At 45.4% G+C, this 23453-nt stretch overlaps 1 protein-coding gene across 1 annotated transcript in view; it reads left to right on the forward strand.

Moving 5' to 3' along the window:
• The first annotated feature begins 5458 nt into the window (after positions 1 to 5458).
• The window catches only part of MYO10 (myosin X), a 227601-nt gene continuing 209606 nt past the window's right edge, over positions 5459 to 23453 (forward strand). The window contains exon 1 of the mRNA XM_047093899.1: positions 5459 to 5850. Within this exon, the coding sequence (XP_046949855.1) occupies positions 5830 to 5850 (21 nt within the window). The 5' untranslated portion in view covers positions 5459 to 5829. The remainder of the gene's footprint in view (positions 5851 to 23453) is intronic.

Consider the following 23453-nt stretch of genomic DNA (forward strand, 5'->3'; position numbering starts at 1 on the left):
CCTGTGCGGCTCCCTCTCCAGGCTGCCGGTTCTGGAAGCTGGCCCGGGATTTGAGAAGTTCGACAGTTCCAGAGGAGGGGCGACGTCAAGGGAGATGACATTTGAGAACGGGCTGTTGAATTTGATTATTTCAAGGTCACGGTGATCTTCGGTGATCTTCGCGAGAGTGGAATTGCGGGCAAATTATCTGATTGTAAGCGGTGGGAGAGCTGATGGTTCAGAGAGGAAGGTGTAGAAAGTGACGAGGCCCGGGGCTTGAAGGGATGGCCCTGTAGTTCAGAGAGCAAGTGGGTTAGGAAACAGCCATGTATTTAAATTTTATTTTAGGGGCGCCTGGGTGGCTCAGTCAGTTGAGCGTCCGACTTGGGCTCAGGTCATGATCTCACGGCTCGTGAGTTCGAGCCCCACGTCGGGCTCTGTGCTGACGGCTCGGAGCCTGGAGCCTGCTTCGGATTCTGTGTCTCCTTCCCTCTCTGCCCCTAACCCACTCGCATTCTGTCTCTGTCTCTCTCAAAAATAAATAAACATTAAAAGAATTTTTTTAAAATTTATTTTAATATTTATTTATTTTTGAGGCGGGGAGGGGCAGAGAGAGAGGGGGACAGAGGATCCGCAGAGGGCTCTGCGCGGATAGCGGAGAGCCTGAGGAGGGGCTCGAACTCATGAACTGTGAGATCGTGACAGGAGCCCAACTCGACTTGACTGACTGAGCCACCCAGGGGCCCCAGAAACAGCCATTTGCAAGTGGAACAGACACAAACACATTTATTGGCTTGAATGACACAACCAGGAAAACTGAAAAGTCAAGAAAGGAGAGTAAGCGAAGACACGAGGTTGGGAAGTGGTAAACATGTTGTGATTCACGGAAAGTCCGCTTCAGAGCCGCTCTGGAACAATGAAAGAGCAGGAAGATACAAAGAAATCAAGGAGAATGGGGCCGTCACAGTCTCTAAGCAGGCAGAGTATATCACCCTGGAGGGTTTCAACGAGTTGGATTCCATTTGTTTATCACATTCAACAGATCCAGGACCTCGCACTTTAAAAGGAAACAGATTCATTTGTGAAAACCATCCTCGGTGTCAGTTTAGAAAGCATTCCCTCTGTAGTCTGGAGCCATGGGGATTTAGTTAGAATCTGCTATCCACTGAGTGGCCAGCTTCTGATGAGGTCAATTACATCTTAGCCCAAGTCCATCGTGTTTAGAAAACAAGGAAGAGTAGCAGATTCATTTTTTTTTTTTTTGAGTGTCTTATCCCTGCTTGATTTCTGTTGATTCTTTTGTACTTGTTTAGTTCTATTACAGGGTAAAACACTTCACATCATTTCACCGCCAATTTTATTCTTTCTCGGCAAATCTTTCCCAATCATTCTCAGTTTCACATGAAAAGAAAAATCCCTTCAGGGCTTTTGAATTGCAAGTTATGAGAAATAAACATGCACACACACACACACACACACACACAAACATTTGTCTACAAGTTTCAAGAACATGTAAAAATGCCCTTCATTTTTGTTCAGAAAAGCAAATACATTTAATTTTTAAAATATCCCAAGATTATAGGTGAACCCAAAGAACACCCGCTGTTTAGTGGAGCATGAAAAACAGGATTTTAGAGTTGTGTCAGTTATTAACTTCTAATTTGTGTGAAAGAACCTTCCTGCACTTTCCCTTTCCATACCTAGTAATTAAACCATTACTCTGACGGGAGCAATTACAGGTGAGTATTTAATAAAAACAAAGGTAATGGAAAAGGTTCTACACACGAAGACACAACCAGGTTAGGAACTGGTAGCAGCCACAGAACAACAACAAAGAACTCGATTTGAAATCACCAAGGAAGTTAAGACAACACACTTCAAATAAAATCAAACAAACACACGGTGGAAAACAAAAACAGAGGGAGATCATATTACTTCATTCATTATATACCCTACATGATTCTCCCTTTGTGTGGGGAAATGGCCCCAATTGTATTAAAATAAATTTTTCAGCAGTGTGGGTTAATTTTTGCAGCTAAATAAGAGAATGTAGCCCGAGCTTCTTTGGTGTTTTGTTTTGCAAATGACAATTAGCATGGAGTCTTTGAGAAATAAGGATAATTGGGAAGGAATTTTGTCTCCGGAAATGTGCCCATTCTGTCATTAACATTCTTGGGGCGCCTGGGTGGCTCAGTTGGTTAAGCGTCCGACTTCAGCTCAGGTCATAAAACTCCTGGAAAAACTCCACGTCCGCGAGTTCGAGTCCTGCATCGGGCTCTGTGCTGACAGCTCAGAGCCTGGAGTCTGCTTCAGATTTTGTGTCTCTCTCTGGGCTTCCCTTGCTCATGTTCTGTCTCTCTCTGAAAAATAAACATTAAAAAAACCACATACACACACACATTCTTGAGCCTGTCACTTGTTAGAGGTCAAGGTTTAACTGTTTTAGCCTAATCAGCTTTGACCAATGGGTAAGACAGCTTCTTAAAAGGAAGCACATAACTTTAAAAAACTGGTAAGAAGAATAGATATTCTTAGAGATCTATCGATTTAAATTGCTTCCCCTTCTCTGACCCATTTTGTCTAGGCCCTTGTAAATTTAACATGGTCCTTTTCAACAACGGATTCCGAGTGCTTAAAATAACATGCACTTTGCTGTTTGTTCCACAGTCTTACTGTTGCAGTTCATCTTTATGCCTTTTGGAGAATGTATGTTTATACAGAAAATCTGATGAATTCTGATAACCACAAGGAGTGATTCTCAAACTCAGAATTGCCTACTTGGGTGCTTACTAAAATGCCGATTTTTAGGCACCCAGCCCACCCCTGAGATTCACAGTTATATATACATACATACATATATATATATATATGTATGTATGTATATATATTTCTTTTGTAACAACTGTTTCAGGAGATTTTGATAAGGTGGTGTAAACTTTAAAATTTTTTTTTTTAACATGTATTTATTTTTGGGACAGAGAGAGACAGAGCATGAACAGGGGAGGGGCAGAGAGAGAGGGAGACACAGAATCGGAAGCACGCTCCAGGCTCCTAGCCGTCAGCCCAGAGCCCGACGCAGGGCTCGAACTCACCGACCTCGAGATCGTGACCTGAGCCGAAGTCGGATGCTTAACCGACTGAGCCACCCAGGCGCTCCTGGTGTAAACTTTTTAAATAAATATAATAATTCAGTAAAATTCAACCCTTATGTATTCGATCTGGCTTACAACTCTTTATATGAGTCACAGTGGGGGTAATTATTAACTATATCTTCTTAATCAACAGGGAAGTGACCTTTAAAAAATTAATAGACTTTACGTTTTTGAGCAGTTTTAGGATTACAGAACAATTGAAAGGGAAGTGTCCCCTCACCGCCCCCCTCCCCCCAGTCTCTGTAATTAATGTGCTGTATTGGTGTGGTACATTTGTTACAATTGAGAAGCCAGTACTGGAAAGTGACTTTGAAAGGACATGGCCAAGGCCGCGCAGGACATTGGTGGCTGGGTTGATGCCGGGAACCCAGCCACACCCACACACTGGCTTGAACAAGCTGCCTGGTAATTTCTCTTGAGAGATGTTCTATACAGATTAACACCAAAATGACTGTTAATTGTTTTACTCCAGTATCTGGGCACAGGTGGCCCCAGGACTTGTTTGAGCACTTTGGCTGGTGCCTGGGATTGTTGGTATTTATCCTGGCCCCACCTTAATTTTGCTGGCAACCCGGGACACAAGCTTCCATGGCTTAGGTGTGTAAACATGTGAATCAGGGCACTAGCATAGCACGCTGTCACCAATTAATTTACAAATTGACTCTTTCCAAAGGGAAGTGGGGTGGGTATGAGGAGATTTATGCTGAAGCGCTGCTCTGAGATTCAGGTTACAGACACACTTGGATTTTCACCTAAGGATTACAGAAGGATGCTACATCCATTCATTCTCTGAGACAGGCTGGGGATACAAATTTTAAAGCACAGTTCCCTCTGTTAAGGAGCTTCAATTCTCCCAACTGAAGAAAGACAGGACACCAGAAAAACAAAACAAAACAAAACAAAACCCCAAACAAACCAAAAAACAAACAAACAAACAAAAAAACAACAAAAAAAGCAAAAAACAAAAAAACCTTAAGCCATACAGTGTCCTCAACAGTTTTAGGAATAAGGCACACCCCGTGGTGTGTGGCTGGGTAAGTGGCCTGGCATTTCTGGGAAGACTGCCCCTGGAAGATGTGACTTTCTGACTTGAGTTTTAAAGGATGAGTAGCAGTTGGCAGATCCCCTGGAGAGAACTTCGCAAACCACTTGTGGCGAAGAACCAGTCGTTTTTGTTTCCAATTTGCCAGGTACCAATAGGAGAACTCTGCTGTGCCAGGCATGACTCACCACGAATCCGCCAATACCAAAGCTGGTTTACACTCGGTTGAGAGAGTCCTCCGGTCATTTGTTTGGCTGTCGAGGCATTTTTAAATGGCTACAAAAGTTCCTAAACCTTTGCTCTCAATTTTTCTACCTGTTACGGACGGGCTTCCGTTTGCAGACCAGCACAGGGCCTGGTGCCTCCGTTTGAGGGCACCTGGAAGCTTATTAGAAATGCCCCACTGAATTCCAACCTGTATTTTAATAAGATTCCCAGGTGGTTCCTGTGCACGCTCAGGTTTAAGGACCTGCCTTAGAGGAAACAACTCCGTAGCAGGTGGTTTGATCCTTCACCTCACTTCCCTTTGCCGGTCTCCTTCAGGTCTAGGAAAAGGGTTACATTTTTTTCTGGTGCAACTGGCCATGTCCTCTTCCAGGTTACAAAACTACATTCCCCGGCTGCTAGGAAAACGTCTGTGAACCCGACTGCAGGACAGAAACTCTACACGGGAAGGCAGCTTCTAGAAATTCTGAGCAGCCTCCGTTCTCCGCTTTGATCTGGCCCAACAGCCGGGGCAGCTCGGCCGACCGCGCTTCCTTCCCCGGGGTCGCTCATCTGCCGAGCTGCATTAATGAGATCCGTGTTGAGCGGGTTCCAGGGTCCGCTGAAGATCAAAGGCACAAAAGAATCCCCCAACCCCTCCTCCCCGGTGACTATTTGGTCTCTATCACCAGAGGGTAGAGTCGACTCCTCCGCCCACGCCTGGATGGGGAGGCGGAGACACCAGAGGGTGCAGCCCGGCCCTCCCGTCCCCTCCCCTGTCCTCTCCTCTCGCCGCCGAGCCGGCGTCCGCCCCAGGCGGGGTGGGCGGGGCCGGACCCTGCCGCAGCGCGGGGCGGGGTTGGCTGAGGGTTGGGCTCCTGGAGGGGCGGGCGAGTGGGCGGGGCCCAGCTCCTGGAGGGGCGGGGCGGGGCGGGGCTGGTGGGCGGGGTGAGTGCTCCTGTCTGCAAATCTCCGCGCTGCGGTGAGCCGGCTGAATCCAGGCGCCCGAACCCTCACCGCGGCGGCGCTCGCTCTGGGGTAGCTACTCCGGGCACGCTTTGTGGCCGCTGTCCCCCTGTCGCGGCGAGCGCCTCCGGCTGGGGCGCAGGAGGAGGGGGCGCGCTCCCAAGACCCCCGCCGCCCTCCCCCAGCCCGGGGGAAGAATGTGTCACCAGCTGTTCTCCGCTCGCGAGCGCTGCGCGCAGAAGTAAGGAACTTGGAGGCAGGGAGACAAAGGCTGCAGTTGGGACGGATGAGTTAGAGACTTGGGTTTGGGCAAACAAAAGGTGCGAAAGACGAGAAGGGGGTAAGGCGATGGCAGCCGGAGAGCCCCGCGGGCTCGGGTTCCTGGGAATCGCGCCGTGACACGCATGGTTTCCCCGGACCGTCTGCTGGGCTGACTTCCGCGAGCCGGACGCGGGACTCGGGCAAGTTGGGGAGCGCCCTGGAACAATGGACAACTTCTTCCCCGAGGTGAGTGCGCTCGCGCCGGCGACCCTGCCGGGACCTGGCCCCCGCGCCCCGGGAGGGATCTACCCACCGCGCCGCGCGCACGCTTGGGACCCTGTCCTCACTAAGCCCGGGAGGGCAAAACTTTCCGGGAGTCGCCTGAAATCACCCCCGGGGAGTCTCCGGATGAGTAAGCCGAGGCAGGTTTTGTTTTGTCCCGCGCTCCGGGACGTAGCGAAGGTGAGCCTCCTTCCGCGTGGGTGGCTGGCTCACCGGGTGTCCCTGCGGCGCCCCGCGCGAGGTGAGGCGGCGGACGCCGGGCCGCGGCTGCCGGGGTGCGGGAAGCCCAATCAAATGTTCTACCGGGACGTGCCTTTCTCCAAGAAAGTTCTGGTCTGGTATTTCCTTTGCAAAACGTGCCGGCTTCCTGTGAGAGGGGCACAAACCCTTCCAGAGGAGACGGCTTAATGAAGTGCGAGGAGCGAGGCGAGGGTTTAATCATTCACTGTGTTCTCTGCCTACGGGACCTTTGGAGTCTAGGTGGTAGCGCTCCCCAAGATGTGCTCATTCAGGGTTTGAGATCACTCCAGAGGCAGAGATCAAAAGATCATGTGCTTGTGCTGACGGTCCTTGGCAGATTCTGAATTCGAATTTAAAGAAAATCGTTTGGGGGCAAACAATGATTATTTTTAACGTTTAAGCTGATGCCCCTTTTAGGGCCATTGAGGGCGGGACACCACGGTTACTTGAAACCCTTGACTTGAGAACCTTTTTTTTCTTTTTTTTTCCCCCCTCCCTGTGATGGAGAGTTACTGTGGTTTCTTGGCTCCTTCTCCTTTCTTGGTTGTGTTTATTTAATAAATTCTGTTTTAAGTTTGAGGTTTGAAGTGGCTCAAAGTAAACTGAGTTGACTTAAGGGAGTCTGATGTGACTTTCATTGGAAGCCAGGGGACGTTTCGTGAATCCAGGACAGTTTTGGAATCTTCCAGCAAATTAGGTTGGTGAGGGCTTGCCTCTGTTCGCTCACTTGCTTTATCCTATTTAATTGGATATAATATTTCAAGTCATTCCCCCTGATGGATGCTTACCTTATTCTTAGACAACTGTATTTAATGGCCAAAGTAATAAATACATTCTTGCCTAACAGCAATATCCACTGTTTTCAAGGTGGCATCTCATATGTGATACCCATATTTGTCGTGAAAAGCAGACTGGAAAGGAATTATCCATTCATATTTTTTTTTTCTTTTAAGGAAATCTGTGGTTGAGACTATAGCATTTTTTTTTTAACCCACAGAGTTTTGTTTTCATGACTGTAAGAAAACACCAGAACTTTTTACTGGAGCTGCAGGTTAACCAAAGATGGACCAGTGGGCTGTGTTTAATTGCTTTCATGTGTAAGAAAACCTGGGCTCCGCCTGCAGGACACTGATTCGTAACTTTTTTTTATTTTTTTGTGTGTTCTGGGTCCCTTGGGAAAGCTTGTGAGCCGTAGGATTTGTATTCGGTTTTGTTGGGGGTTTCAGTCCCGTTGAAGCCTGTTTTTGGACCAAGGAGGGGAGGGGGCTTGTGACCTCCCCCTGGGCAGAACTCTGCCCCCTAGTGCAAGTGGGGGGGAACTGCAGGATAACATGGGACAGCTGTGACCTGCCGGCACTTTCTCTGAAATACTTTTTCCTTACACCATACCTTGGTTAAGTGTAAGGAGACCTGGTTGTTGGATTTTATTTCAGTGATTAATATGAAGCTGGCCTTTGGCGATCATCTAGTCCATCCCCTTCAGTTTTCTGGATGATGGATCTTAGCCTACAGATGTCAAGTCACAAGCCCAAGGTTGAAGAGCTTATTACAGAATCCAGAGCCTTTTTTCTCTGTTGCTGGTGACTCACGTATTTGGGGGAAATTTTCATTTATTTAAAGTTATGCTTTTGGGGCGCCTAGGTGGCTCAGTAGGTTAAGCGTCCGACTTCAGCTCAGGTCATGATCTCGTGGTCTGTGAGTTCAAGCCCTGTGTCAGACTCTGTGCTGACAGCTCAGAGCCTGGAGCCTGCTTCGGATTCTGTGTGTGTGTGTGTGTGTGTGTGTGTGTGTGTGTGTGTGTGTGTGTGTGTGTCTCTCTGTCTCTCTCCCCCGCTCATGCTCGCGCTTGCTCGCTCTCTCTCTCTCTCAAAAATAAAAACATTAAAAAAAAACTAAAAAAAGAGTTATGCTTTTAATCTTGTGATGTATTTGTAGTACAATATTCTAATCAACATTCAAAGTTCCACCCATAATTGTAGTGACCTTGGGAGGCCATCAAGGCCACTCAGGGAGGCAACACGGTGCTGTATTAGAGACAAACTCCTAATATAGATCCTGTCTGTCTCCGGTAGTGTCTTCTAACAGGCCATCCTTTTGTTAAATTTCGTGAAATTCTCCAGTGAAGAAAACCATGGGATGTCCTGTCACAGGAGAAACAGTAACTGTGGAAGTGATATGTTTCCAAGGACAGCAAAACCGTACCGACTCATCGCTAAGTAGTGCCCTGGTAACTGGTGTCTTTGCTAACTTTTTCCATTGTGATTTAGGCATAATGACTTGTTGCTTGTTGGACAGCAGTTTGAGGCTAACTAACACTAGCAATTGAGAAAAAAAAAGGGGGGGGGAACAAGATGTTGCATGTATTAGCTTTATGTGAGCATGGCCAGACAATAGCAGAATGGGAGCTTCTTGTGACTAGTAGCTGCTGTTTAGAGCGGGACCAGGATTTCTCAAACCGGTGCCATTGACATTGTGGCTCCGTTCATTCTTTGCTGTCGGGAGCCGTCCCTGTGCCTTGTAGGATGTTGAACATCACCGGTCTCTACCCAGTAGGTGCTAGCAGAACCCCCAAGTTGTGACAACCGAAATGTTCCCAGACGTTGCTTCATGAGCCACCGGGAGTGAAATCACTCCTAATTGAGAACCACGGAACCAGCCCGTGGAGCGTTGCCTCGTGGAATTGATTCCTGTGCATGTTGCAAGCACAGCCTTCTGGCCTGCGCTTGCCTGCTTTAAAAAGCCATCAGGGCTTTTACTGCAGGCCAGCGAGATGCCCGTGAGGTTTGTGCCGTCCGCTGATGGCTACCGACTTCAGAATGTTCCTCGGGATTGGAGAGGCCGAGGGCCCCACACTCCCCATGCAGTTCCTTCGTGACCTTACATTTTCATGGCTTCTCTCAATTAAATTGTGTGTGCGCTTCTGGGAAAACTCGTTTTTTCAGCGTTTGGAGTTAAGCTGTTAAAAAGTTTGGTGTTGGCAGAAACTAAGTTGGGGTATGTCTGTAACCAGAAGCCCTTTTTTTCTTTTCTTTTTTTTTTTTTTTTTTTTTAAGCAAAGAGAAAAGGCTCAACCAAGTGGCAAGATTATTTTGCAAACATGTTGTTGATATTTTGAAGTGGATGGTGTTTCCATGTCCCTGGGGCCACGTAGGCAGCTAGGGTAGTGGAGGGGCGGGTACGTACCAGCTGAACACATACAGGAGCTGGACTTTTCTATTTGAGGAAAAGGTATGGCCCCCTGCCCATGTAAACAAAAGATCTTTTGAGGATTATTGATGGAAGGTATAGGACTGCTTTGATTTTCAGAATAAATATGTAAAATGTCCGTAAGTGTCATGAATACAAGCATAGAAGGCAGGTTATTAACGTCTTGAGATACATTGTTGGTGAAAATGTCCCTGCTACACCCATTACTTACGCTCAGGTGGAATCACCTTCCTTGTCTCCACTTAATTTGGGAAGGTGTCTTGGTTTTGATGGTTAACCTAGAGTTCAAATAGCTTTTTAAGCTGGAAGTCATTCTTGAGCCTATTTCTCTCCCCGCTTCTATAGTATTTTTATTTTGTTTTAGGTCTCAGTGATATTTATTGCCTCGAGCAAAAAAAAAAAAATCAAGACTTATTTTTGGGGGCTCCTTGTTCCGGCAGATCCTAAAGACGATTCCTCTGACAACCATAAAATAGAGTCGGGCCATTTGCTGGGGTCCTCCTTTTTCACAATGGAGTTATAGCGCCTTGCCTTTTCTGCACACTCAGTCAAGGTTTCTGTTGTCAGATACTCGTTTTTTGGCCCCTGCCATGTTGGGGACAGCAGAGCCCTGAGAGCAGCTGTAAGCTGGACAGTTGTTACCAGCAGGGAGCCCTGATCTCCCTGGCGTGGCAGGGAGGGGCTGTTCTCCCCATATCGTGTGGCTTGCTGTTCTCACCTCTCAAATCAGGCACGGACCAGCATGGGCGGGGCCTCCACTGTTTAATCAGAGTGGTGGCAAGGGAGGGCGGTGTTTGCTTTTTTAGCTCTGCTGGCTTTAAGTGGGGTCACCTCTAAGGACACTCGCCTTGAATGTGCCCTTCCATTGGAATTGATTAAGAAATAGGAGACTTTATTTTTTTAGTTAAAAAAAAATTTTTTTAACGTTTCTTTATTTTTGAGAACGAGCACAAGTCAGGGAGGGGCAGAGAGAGGAGGAGACACAGAATCTGAAGCAGGCTCCAGGCTCTGAGCTGTCAGCACAGAGCCCCACACGGGGCTTGAACTCCGTTACTGTGAGATCATGACCTGAGCCGAAGTTGGACACTCAATTTGAAGAGCCACCCAGGAACCCCTGTTTTTTTTCTGATTTTTAAATTTAGTTTTTACTGAAGTGTAATTAATATGCAGTGTTATATTAGTGTCAGGGGTACAGTAGAAGGATTCAACAATCCTATGTGTTACTACTCGGCGCTCATCACCGTAAGTGCACTCTTATTCCTCTCTCTTTCTGTGAGGATGCCTTCTTGATGAGTTTCAAAATTTTGCAGAGTAACTGCCACGTAACATTTTCATATCATCTGCAGGGAACTGAACGTTCAAGAATGAGCAAACACTGAGTCTACATTAAGCTTAGCAATAGTTCCCCACACCTCAGTGCCCCTCTGGGCCAAATGAAAAGCACTTCATCCTTAAAAGTAGAAAAGATGTAGCTTTGGGGAGCCCAGCTGCACCCCTCACCCCTGTGGGATCTTGGGTTTTCTGACCTTCCTGGGCTTTATTTCTGTGGGCATAATAGTGTCAACCTTGCATGATGATTAGAATTTGAGACTTGGCGCATGGCAGGTGCACAAGAAGAGATTAGTTACAGTAACTTAGAAAGTAAGAGTCAGGGGCTCTTGATGGTGAATGAAATTCCAGAATGCAGCGGGGCAGGGAGATCTTGGCCTTAACGCTATTCCCGAGGATCGTTTCTTGTGCTAGATTGCATTTATTAATTTCCTCCCTTTCAACCTGTACACTTCTGGCAGATTTTGCCTTTCCAGAATTCTGTCTCAAGCGTGTCCATATTGCTTATAAAATCAAGCTCACATTCCTTAGTCTGGTTTTCCAGGCCTTCTGATCTTGCAACTCTGTATTATTTTCCCCACGTGAATTCTACCCTCGAGGATCTCTTACAGGTCCTTCTCCACACCTTTGTGTGTGCTGTGCTCTCTGCTGATCAGATGTCCTGCCTGGCTAACGCCTTTTTGAAACTATCCCTGACTGGTCTAGTTCACGGTGACCTCCTACCTCTCTTTCTTTCCTCTGAACTTGGCTCTGCCTCTTTCTGTCCTGGTCTTGTTAGGAATTTACCCTGGTTTGCTAGAGGGTTTACCTATCTTTTTCTCCCTTTCAAATGAGTAAACTGAGCCTCAAGAGTTTATCCAAGTCATAAGTTTTATCACCTTGTTTGCACTGAGAGGTCCTTATGCATAGGATTCTCTCCTTGTATCGCCTTTATTTTTCCCCCAAGTACTGATCCTTTTATGGTGAGAGGGGTGATGCTTCTAACATTTTTTCCTTGATTGTGAAGCATTTTACAGTTCTTTGAGGACAATAATAAATATGGCTGATGTTTATCGAGGGCTTACTGTGTACTAGGCATGTTCCTGAGTACTGGGCATTCAGCAACTCATGTAATCGATTTGCCAACTCAAGGAGGAAGTCCCCATAGATGAAGAAAGTGAGACACAGAGAGGTTAAGTAAGTGGCCGAGTGTCACACAGTTAGAAAGTGATCGTTAGGATTTGAACACAGACCTTTGTCTCCAGAACCTCTGTACTCTTCACTTTCACTCTTTTCTGTCCTGTTGGTGTCATTTGCCTTCTGCTTGTACCGTTGTTTCTGGGCTCTTTGAAGGGCAGTAGGCGGTTCGTAAATGATTTTTGAGTTAAATTGCATGGGGGTTTGGGTTAACAGGTAATGCACACTCCAGAAACCTTGAAACCCAGTAGGAAAATGTTACATCATGCCATTAATTTTTATCTGGTGTTCTTTTTACTTAAAGAAGACATACACTCTTGTTTCCTTGTAAAATGTGGTTTCTAAAGCGGCCGGCCCTGACCCCATGAGGATGGTAGGAAGATTTATGTAACGAGACACTTTGAAAACTAGCTTTGTGAGATGTGTTTATTACAAGAAAGGGTAGGACTCGTTTGTTTCCCCAGTTCTAGCTATCCATTATCCCCGTGTTTGCCTTTGAGGTTTTCTGATGGAATCTTCTCCTTCAATTCAGGGTTCTGGCAACTTTCCCAGCGTTTCTGCATATCGGTTGTGCATTACTTCAGCTTATTAACGCCCATGGCGTGATCACTGACCACACGGCCGGACATTTCTAGAGAGCATTCCTTGATTGAAACAGGAATCGCAGCCTTGCCTAGAGCTTTTCGGAAAATGTGTCCACCAGGTCTAAAGTATGCAACTTGAGTCCCCAATTTAAATCTGGCGTCTCCCGTCACATGACCTCCTGTCACCTGACTCTGCCAGTTACGGGGAAAGGTGTTGGAGTTCTTGTCTGTTGAAATCCAGCCACAGCGAGGGAGTGACACACGGGGGGCTGTAAATTTAATACCTTCACCCACGCTGCAGTATCGTTCTGCAGGATTAAAATCGTCTCTGTATAAAAGGATTTTATGTGTGGATTTTTTTTTTTTTTAAGTGAGTTATTACAAAGAAAAGGTAGGCAAGGTTGAATGTTTGCACTTTGGGATAGGCTTATTTTTACTACTGGTTGGTCGTTTAGAGTCGTGAAGGTAAAAGACTTGGGAGATGTTGGAATAGACTGTAAACTTTTTTACGTGGCTTCCTACCCAACATTGGGCCCGAAAAGAAATCTGTAATTCTTTTAAATGCCTTTTTTTTTTTTTGTCCACTAATAACATTTGAGTAGTACCCAACAATGGGATACATGATGGAGATAAGTGGACTTCTCTCCAAAAGCATGTGTTCGTGAAGTCCACTTGTGTGTTAAAGTTCACTTTAAAAGAAGTTTGTTTGTCCATAGACCACATGCTTGTGGACTGTTAATAAATTCTTGGTGTTACTAACTTCATACATATTTAAATTACATTTAAGGGACTATATTTAGAATTAGGAATGTTCAGGCTTTATTTTTTTTATTTATTTTTTTTTATTAAAATTTTATTTTTTTTTCAACGTTTATTTTTTTGGGACAGAGAGAGACAGAGCATGAACGGGGGAGGGGCAGAGAGAGAGAGAGACACAGAATCGGAAACAGGCTCCAGGCTCTGAGCCATCAGCCCAGAGCCTGACGCGGGGCTCGAACTCCCGGACCGCGAGATCGTGACCTGGCTGAAGTCGGACGCTCAACCGACTGCGCCACCCAGGCGCCCCGGAATGTTCAGGCTTTAAACAACTTTCCTGAACACGGATTTACTACATCATCAGTAATTGACATCACCATGTCGAAAGTAATGTACAATTTGCCACATCATTGTTAATTTCTTCTTTCCTTAATCTAGCAAAGATACGTACTAAATTTAGAAAATGCTATAAGCAAGAGACAGAAACTCCCTGAGTCCTGCTTTTTTTTAATGTTTGTTTAATTTTTTTAATTTTAATGTTTGTTTAATTTTTGAGAGGGGGCGGGGAGGAGCAGGGGATTGGGGGGGGCACAGAGGCCCTGAAGCGGGCTCTGCGCTGAAAGCAGCGAGCCCGATGCAGGGCTTGAACTCACAAACCGTGAGATCATGACCTGAGCCAAAGTCCGATGCTTGACTGAGCCACCCAAGTGCCCCCGCCCCCCAGGTCCTACTGTCAATGTTTTGGAATGTTTGTTTTCCATGCCTCTCTATATATGTTTCTATAAAAGCACATCTATAATGTTTCTCGTTTAAGAGTTGAGAAAAGTTTTAATTGTCGCAAAACTTGCACGTGTCCTTTTCAGGGCCGGGGGCAAGAGTACAAATGCAGACCTCTGTCACGTATCTAAGTATTTAAAAGTTCTAAATCAAGCTTACCAACCGGTAAATAAAATGTCTTTGCCTACCTCGACATGAGGTCATGTGTCACGAGGGCACAATCAAACAATTTGTGTAAAGCTGTGTTTTTTATTGCTGAAAGCAGAATGTCAAGGGTAGAAGAGAATAATTACAGCTGCAAATGCCTGGCCATTCTGTTGATAGGCCAGTGATACTCGCATGAGTAATACACCGTGTCGTCCGTAATATATTTTCCATAAATCTATTTTTCTTGTCCGTCTTTCAGCAAAATCACTATATGGTTATTGTCAAGATGTTTACAATTTATGTTTTATTGGCATTAACGCCAAAGTAAAAGACCTTCCTTGAGTCACAGTGGTTGTTAGATTTTTAATTGAGTTTGGAAAAGGCCTGCATTGTAAGGCAGGACAGTAGTTATTGGCATTGTCAACAAAGCTCGTACAGCACTTATTTGTTTTTCTTTTTTTAATTGAAGTATAATTAACATGGTGTTATTAGTTTCAGGTGTGTAGTGTAATAAATCACCAACTCTACCTTGCTCACTACTCAAGATCAGTATACTCTTAATCCCTTTTATCTATTTCACTCATACAGCAATATTTAGATTAGAAAAATAATAGGGTTACATGTGATCACTGATATTGCAGAAAGCACTAAATATTTTCATTATACAAATCCTATCATTAGTACTGTGAATTTTCACTATTCCTTAAACTTTCCAATGCTCTGTATATTATAGAGAAACCATGTTAATTCATTAAAAATCTGTTTTCAATGTTTGTTTGTTTTTGAGAAAGAGTGTGAGCAGGGGAGGGGCAGAGAGGGTGGGAGACACAGAATCCAAAGCAGGCTCCAGGCTCCAAGCTGCCAGCACAGAGCTCAACACGGGGCTTGAACTCACGGACCACGAGATCCTGACCTGAGCTGAAGTCAGACACTTAACCGACTGAGCTACCCAGGCGCCCCTAAAAAATCTGTTTTCAGATGAAACTAAACCTTAATGCATCTTGGCCACAAAATTATCTGCATAAAAATGTGTTTGGGGATTATGTGTGCGTGCATATTTTCCTTCTTGGTCTTGTAAATGTTTTTATTTCCATAATGTTCTGTTTTACATATTTTCCTGAAATTTTAGTTTTGCTGTATGTATGCGTCACGTATCGTTTCTGTTTGATGAAATTTTTCTCTAAAATTTTAAGAGCACAGTTTTTTAAAGTGAAACGGCCAAATTCTGTTCGGAGTTTTCGGAAGCTTTTGCTGTTCTTTTTTTTTTTTTTTTTTTAATTTTTTTTTTTTTTAACATTTATTCATTTTTGAGACAGAGAGAGACAGAGCATGAACGGGGGAGGGGCAGAGAGAGAGGGAGACACAGAATCGGAAGCAGGCTCCAGGCTCCGAGCCATCAGCCCAGAGCCCGACGCGGGGCTCAAACTCACTGACCGTGAGATCGTGACCTGAGCCGAAGTCGGACGCTCAACCGACTGAGCCACCCAGGCGCCCCGCTTTTGCTGTTCTTAATGGTAAACAGTTGTTCACATCGAATAACTGTCCTAACTGTACATACAAAATAATATTTTCCACCAACAACCATGATTCATTCTTTGAGGAACTTCTGTTTATTTGCTACATTTTTTTTTTTTTTTTGTCTTGTGATGTGCAGGGCACGCTGAGAAGCCTACAGCCCAGGGTAGGAGTCCTACCTACGTTTACAGGTCTAAGAATGACCCTGCCTGTTCCTCCTGGGCATGTGTCATCATTTATATCACCATTTTAGGTTCATGCTTTTCTAGAAAACCGCACATGAACATTCTTATACCTAGATCATGTACCCTTGTCTGTTTCTTGAGGATAATATTTCCTGGGAGTGGAGATGTGTGATCAAAGAGGTTGCACGTTTTTACTTAGATTCTTTGGCAGCAAAAGTTTCATGAGAGGTGTCAGTGCATCTTCCATACAGCAAGCTCTGCAGAGATACCCTGTCATGATGTATTCGTGATAGGGATTTTGTGGCTTCTAATTAGAATCTTCATGACGTGTGTTTTTCATAAAGGAGGTTATCACATACTAGATTATTGGGCCCACTGTCAGGCTCTCCTCTGAGCTGCAGTGGTGGAGAGATGTTCTCAGTGAATTACAAGCTGGGCTGCCGATTCACATCGGGCCCTCCGAAAATCCCTGTGTGGGTGCTGATGTTCACTGAAGGTCAAAGTGCACACAAGGGACCTGGCTTTACGTTGCCTGGAGAGCCGTTGGCCGTTGGTTTGGGGAATTGTTTATGGATTTTTCTTTTAATCCTCAATCCTTTTGTATTGTAAGTATCCTTGTGTGTTAACCTTGACCCAAGTTACCAGTTGGTTGTTCTAACTAGAGGAATGTAGGTAGCCTACAATAGTATGTGTGTGTGTGTTGCATTAAAGCTTATTCTTATTGCCTCCACGAAATCTTTCCATGGACTTTGAACTAAGTGTTGAGTGCTAGGTGACAGTAACACTATACCTTTTATAGTGCATGCCATTGTCATTTAATACGGGTTTGCATCAGGGCGCCTGGGGGGCTCAGTCCAATTCGTGAGTTCCAGCCCCACCTCGGGCTCTGCGCTGACAGCTCAGAGCCTGGCGTCTGCTTCACATTCTGTCTCCCTCTCTTTCTGACCCTCCCCTGCTCACCCTCTGTCCCTTTCTCTCTCTCTCAAAAATAAACACTAAAAAAAACTTAGTATAGGTTTGCATCTGCTCATTCCCACGCGTATTTTGTTCTTCTGATGTTGTGAGCTAAGCCGTCTTGGGATGTTAAAAAATGCAGCAAGATATTCCTGCCATCCCTCAGTATCTCAGCACGACTGGATGGAAAGGGGATTTCTTTGATGCAAGCTAAGACATCTGGGGCCAATGAAAGTGTCCTTAGCGAGTCCTGAGTTGAGTCTGACGCAAGAGTGGCGGCAGTGAGGGAATCTTCCAGGTGAAGGGTGTGATGAGAAGCTAGGGCGGGCAGCTGGCAGTTTCCACCTGCGGGCTTGTCACTCTGTGAGGAGCCGTGTGCCCAGGTCCTGAGGCCATGCATGCCACCGGGAACGTCAGAGCCCAGAGAGATGGAAAAGCATCCCTCAGATTCTTGCCCTCATCTGTTCTTGGGTCCTGCCTGTTGGAGGAATGCTCTGTGAAGGTGAGCGCGGTATGGAAGCAAGGGGAGTGTTTTCCCCAGTTATTTCTTGGGCAGGGGCTCTTTCTTCCTGCTGCTTCTTGCTCCCGGTCCTGTGCTTTGCAAACAGAGAGAGTTTCTCGGGCACAGGGGGAAAGAAAAAGAGCCATCCTATGGAAAGGAACTCTCTTTAACTTTGTTAACCTGCCCCCCAGATGAGGGGCCACCTGCTCACCAGGCACTGGGTTGTCCCCAGCTCCCTGAACTGTCTGCCTGAACTGTCTTCACTTCCTGCCAGTCCCCTGCCAGCCAGCCCCCCCACCCCCTTTGCCCTGCCTGCCTCACCCTAATCCCAGATCTTGCTACCTCTTTCCTTTTGTAATTACAATAGGAGCTGAGTGTACTTCCTGAGTCCTAGGGAGATGCCCTGTATTCTCCTCACCACCCGGCTGGAGAGCAAAGAATTTCTCCATACACAGATTTTCTTTACAGCTCCTGTTTTTTTATGAAAAATATCCACTTGCCCTTGTTTTTTTCCCACCAAGAATGTGCATAGCGTAGGTTTCACCAACAAGCAGGTAGGCTGTACTTACAAGCCTAAGAGATTTTTTTTTTTTTTTGCTTAGTATATAGATAGGAAATCTATGTGTGTGTGCACCCGTGTGCATGTGAGGTCCCATGCACGCACATATATGTAACACACGTACGTGGACACGTGTTCCACGTGTATACATATATGCACACACGTGTGTGTTAGATTTAGCCCCGTGGTTCTAGACCGAGGCAGTCACAGCTGCTGATGTGGGAAATGAAGTCTCTTACCAAGGCCGTGCTGCATGGGGTTTTTGTCCACATGTAGTAGATGAATTGTTTGCTGTCCAGAAGTAGTCTCCAGTAGGCAGTATTTCTGAACCGCTTACGGTTTTCTGAGAAGATAAAAAGTTATAAGCCGCCTCCCCACCTTTTCAGGCGTGACTTGCCTTGCTAGGATGGGGTCCTCAAAATACCACCTTGTTGATCGTGGACCTTGCATTTCCTTAAGATTTTCATTCTTTGGGGATTCTCTCGAAAGTCGGTGCCAAGTTCAAAGATATGAAGTCTGGGCATACTGTAAATTCTAGCATTCAACGTTTTAGGTCTTGAGAACCACTGACCTTTGGGATGTTTCTCTTGGTGACCTCGCCTTTCGGCTATAACGGTTTCCTTCCTGCCCTTGGACAGATCTGTTGGGCTACTGTATTTTACGCTCTAAAACCGTGGTCACTTAAGATTCTCTTTGAGAAGGCCCTCGCATCTTTTCTGTAACTATTGATGGAATATAAATAACAAAATATGAGTAAAGTTGGAATCTCCTGTTTTTTTCAAAGCCTACGTCAGAAGAAAAGCATCTGCTACAGTGAGCTCTTGGCTGTATAATCAGGACAAGATTCTGCCATACCTTATTCTGGAGACGAAGCAAGCAGGTCAGGGCCTCTTGGCATTTACCGTGGAGGGTAATTTGTGCGTCTGTCTTTTCACCACATAGTTTCTATTGTCTTGTATTTTACCGTCATAAAAAAAATGAAAACACGAGTCAGCAGTTCCGAAAGTGACAATGGGGGCGAAAACCATTCTAGGGTGGCCCGCCTTTCACGGACTGTGTCCAATGTTAAGAAAATGTGCTTCTGACGTTGCAAAATCTCTGGAGTTCAGAGGGCTCTTGATGGGAATGTAACTTTATGCTTATTTGCCTGTTATCTTGGTGATATCAAGTAGATTCCTTTTACCATGAGTCACAGAGAACGGTTGCTTTACCCAAGAGCTACACCAAATGATAGGGTCAGAAATCTAACTTAGGTTGTGTCACTTGAGTGTCTTAAAGTCGTCGTGGGCTCTTAAACCTCCACCGGATGCCTAAATGTGAATCTCTGTGGTTGGCACGTGCATTTGAAACAAAGAAACGGGGTATCTTCAGAACAAGAGGCCCCGTGAGGGTTTTCTTTGGTGGTTTGATGAAGTTGAGTAGCTATTTCCTCAAGGAAAGCAGAATTTTGGGAACTTACTTATTTTTAAAGTTTGTTTATTTTTGAGAGAGAGAGAGAGCTGGGATCAAGTTGGAGAGGGGCAGAGAGAGAGAATCCCAAGCGGGCTCTGTGTTGTTAGCATGGAGCCCCAAGCGGGGCTCAAACTCACAGACCGTGAGATCGTGTCCTGAGCTGGAATCAAGAGTCGGACGCTTAACCGACTAAGCCTTTTAAAAGATGATACAGCCTGACTTTATCACAACCCAGTTTAAGACAAAAATGTCTTAAAAAAATGTTTTAGCAGTGTTCTCTAATTCAGGTCAATAGTTGCCCAATACCAAATACGATACATACTTAGGATTTGGTATAATGTGAGATTTGGGTAACAATTTGACTAAATGGAACTCAGCATCATGGCTAAGCCATGAGGCAGTATTTTCAGCCTCTGTGCCGTCTGCGTTTTCTTTTATCCAGTTGAACTAGTGAAACTGTCTTGATCGCTTGGCTGGGACTGTATTAAATTCTTTACATGGACTAACGCATTTAATCTGCCCAATAATCTTAGGCGGTTGGTACCGTTCTCCTCTCTCTTACGTATAAGGGTAGAGTCTCGAAGATGGTAAGTAATTTGCCCAAGTTCGCAGAGCTGGGCAGTGGTAGAATTGGAATTAGGATCCAAGATCTCTAGCTCTAGGGAACTCAAACTCATTCGGAGGTGATGTCAGTAGTTTGTGTAGGAGGGGAAGATCGGATCTGTGTTGAAATCATTAGGAATGTATATTTGTATCTCCGTAGAGAGCAGACCAAAGTCAGGTGACACAAGCCCAAGAAGAATTACCTGTTTTTTGCCCGTGACTGGAACAAGGAATTGAAGTTTTCCTATAATCAAACAATAAGAACATAACTCTGATTGTTTCTGTGTTGGGCCACCGAACGTTCATCCTGAGTGAGAGCTATTGCAAGGCGTTCTGTTGGGGAGAAGATTCAGAGACTAGTTTCTTTGTTTTTATTGAAAAAAATTTTGTTAATGTTTATTCTTGAGAGAGACAGAGCATGAATGGGGGAGGGGCAGAGAGAGAGGGAGACACAGAATCCGAAGCAGGCTCCGGGCACTGAGCCATCAGCACAGAGCCCGACGCGGGGCTCGAACTCACGAACTGTGAGATCATGACCTGAGCCGGAGTCAGACGCTTAACCGACGGAGCCACCCAGGCGCCCCTCAAAGACTAGTTTCTATAAAATTTGTAGATTTCTGGGGAGAATTTCTACTGAAGAACAAGGTCACGTTGAATTTCCGAAACCATTTTTTCTTGGCTTTTGTGTGTTTGCGATCAAGTCCAGATTCCCATGAAGTGATGTTGTGAGAAGGCATGTTTGCTTTGGAGGCAGCACGCAGTTTGGGAATCTTGCTTGTCATCTGCATTGCTGATGGCTTCTGTCTGCCTCGCTGCTGTGAGTGGCCCTCAGCTCTCTGGCCATACTTCGGCATCTGGACCTTTCACATCTCCCTCAGCAGGGATGGATGAAAGGGCCATTTCATTTAAGTTTAGGGATAAATCTTTTTTTTATAAAGACTTTTCTTTTTAGAGCAGTTTTAGGTTCACAGCAAGTGATGAGATTTTAAGAAACCATTTTGGAAACTGACCCTTCTACTGATCTGAGAGTTTTACTTGATGATTAATGAATGGTTTACATTTAAGTGAACCTTGCAAAGCTGTAATTCGGTGAACGTGGCGCTACGTCGGCTGCTACTGTTTGCCATTCCTAATGAATACAGATTTTATAGTTTAAAGAGAAAAGTGTTAGCATGAAGAAAAAAAGTGCTGGTGTGGTTATATATCAGCAGATATATTCTTTGTCCTAAAGCGTGTAGTCTGAATGTTTCTCGGGGTTTGGTAGATCGTAATGGATGGGATTTGAATTTTATATAGAACGGTGGTTCTCAACTGGACAATTTTGCCTCTCTGGGGACACTTAGCAACGTCTGCAGACGTTTTGGGTCATTACCGCTGACGTTGGGCGGGCACTATTGGCATTTAGTGGGTGGAGGTGAGGGTTACCGCTGAACTTCCTGGGATGCACAGTACAGCCCCCCACAACGCAGACTAATTCAGTTCCAATGTCAGTAGTATCAAGGCTGAGACACCCTGATACAGAAGACTGACTTGACTCTGTAAGATTCTACCCTTTTGTATTTTAGTTTTCTGTTTTTTAAGGAAAATGATGACCGCTAACGTAATTTTCTGTAACATGTTTTAGGAGTATGTGTGAATGATGAGTATCCGTGTTGCCGTCATCTGATTTTTTAATTATAATATCCAAATTCTGTTTATTATGGCTTAGTTACGTTATATCTAGATTTAAAATTCTGTTCATTCTGAAATTAATTTCTGTGGCATCCATGAAAAATATAGTGTATGTCTGTGTATTTATACAGTGGGCTGTAAAGTTATTTTTTCCCAGGCCTTTTTAGCTATGGGCTTCCGTTTGTCCTCAAAGGCAAAGGAACAGACAGTACGACCAATTCCATCACCAAGCACCAGGAGACTGATGTGTAGATTTGACACGGAAGAAGGCTGGAAGGGGCCAGAACTAGAGCTCTGCCCTCCGGTCCTCTCTCTGCCACCATGTGATTATTTTCATTCATTTCTGAGCACTTGGGTCACGGACCCTGATCGTGCTTGAGGCAGCGTCTTGAAAGGGGTGAGCGAACCTTTACGGACAAACTCCACGCCGTCCTTCCTTTTCCGCTTCTCCCTATGCTGATGAGTAAGTGTATGATTTTTCTTTCGGCTTAATTTTCATCTAGCACGTCATTGCCTCGCAAGCCACAGCAATGAATCACTGAATGCTTGGGGAGGGCGGTAGAAACAGCAGACCAAACTGCAAAATAAATGGAAGAATACTAAGTTCACACCCTTCTTGTTCTCACCAAACCTTTGGGCAGGAGGAAAAGTAAGTTGGGTTCATCTTTAAAGTTCCTGGATTCAGTCTGTGCTTTAGAAGTGAGGGCTTTTTAAAAATTTTATTATTTTATTCTTTTTATTCTTTTATTTCAGTTCTACTGAGGTATGATGTGGCATATAAAATTGTAAAATATTTATTTATTTTTATTATTTTTTAATTAATTAATTAATTATGTTAACGTTTCTTTATTTTTGAGACAGAGAGAGACAGAGCATGAACGGGGGAGGGTCAGAGAGAGGGAGACACAGAATCTGAAACAGGCTCCAGGCTCTGAGCTCTCAGCACAGAGCCCGACGCGGGGCTCGAACTCTCGGACTGTGAGATCATGACCTGAGCCGAAGTCGGACGCTTAACCGGCCAAGCCACCCAGGCGCCCCAAAATTGTAAAACATTTAAAGTGGTAGGAGTTCTTCCCATGTTCTTCCTCACCTTTTCTCCCCCACTAGCGGGAAGACCAAACAGGGAAATAATCTGATTTGCTGTTGACTTTGTTGCTTTTTAACGTGGAAGGTGCCATAAACGAGACCTCTTTCTACATGAACGTTAGTGTCCTGCAGGTTTCTGTCTGTCGATCGGGAAAGGACTCCAAATAGGAGAATTAAATTGTCACAGCAAGCGTCAGTACCACTATCTTTTGGCCCAGAGTTCATTTACTAAGTGGATCATTTGTTGGGCGCGAGCTGAGCCTGATTGGGATTAACGACTCTGGACCTGGTTCATGATGGGAATCTGGGCTGGGTAGGTTGGTAACGAGGCTTCAGCGATGACCTCCTTGCCAAGCCTTCGACCTACTACTCAGGGGACTAAGCCATTCAGCTGATACGGGATCTGTGCCAAGTACTGACTCACCCGCTCGGTTAGTTCAGATTACTGATAAGAAACTTGAGTACGATGAGGGATTGTCTTAGAGATCACTGCTTGTTAAAGATCCATGTTGATGGAATTCAGTATGATTCAGTTGTACTGATGGACCTGGCCTGCTGTGAGGCTGAGATAGCTCAAGTTGGCATCTGGCTGTAAGTGGGATTCCTACCCCTGACTCACTGAGACCATGAGGCCAGCGGGGAGGGGTGTTCACCAGAGGGTCCCTGGGAAGTACAGCTGATTAACTGATGCAGGTACCTTGGGTTGGGGCGCCTGGGTGGCTCAGTCAGTTAAATGTCCGACTTCAACTCAGGTCACAGTCTCATGGTTCGCGAACTCGAGCCCCGCCTCGGGCTGACGGCTCAGAGCCTGGAGCCTGCTTCGG

Source organism: Lynx rufus, unplaced genomic scaffold (genome assembly GCF_022079265.1).
Source record: "Lynx rufus isolate CCGP_SWC_20201006 ecotype Redwood Valley unplaced genomic scaffold, mLynRuf1.p SCAF_1, whole genome shotgun sequence".
In the NCBI taxonomy this organism is placed as follows: domain Eukaryota; kingdom Metazoa; phylum Chordata; class Mammalia; order Carnivora; family Felidae; genus Lynx; species Lynx rufus.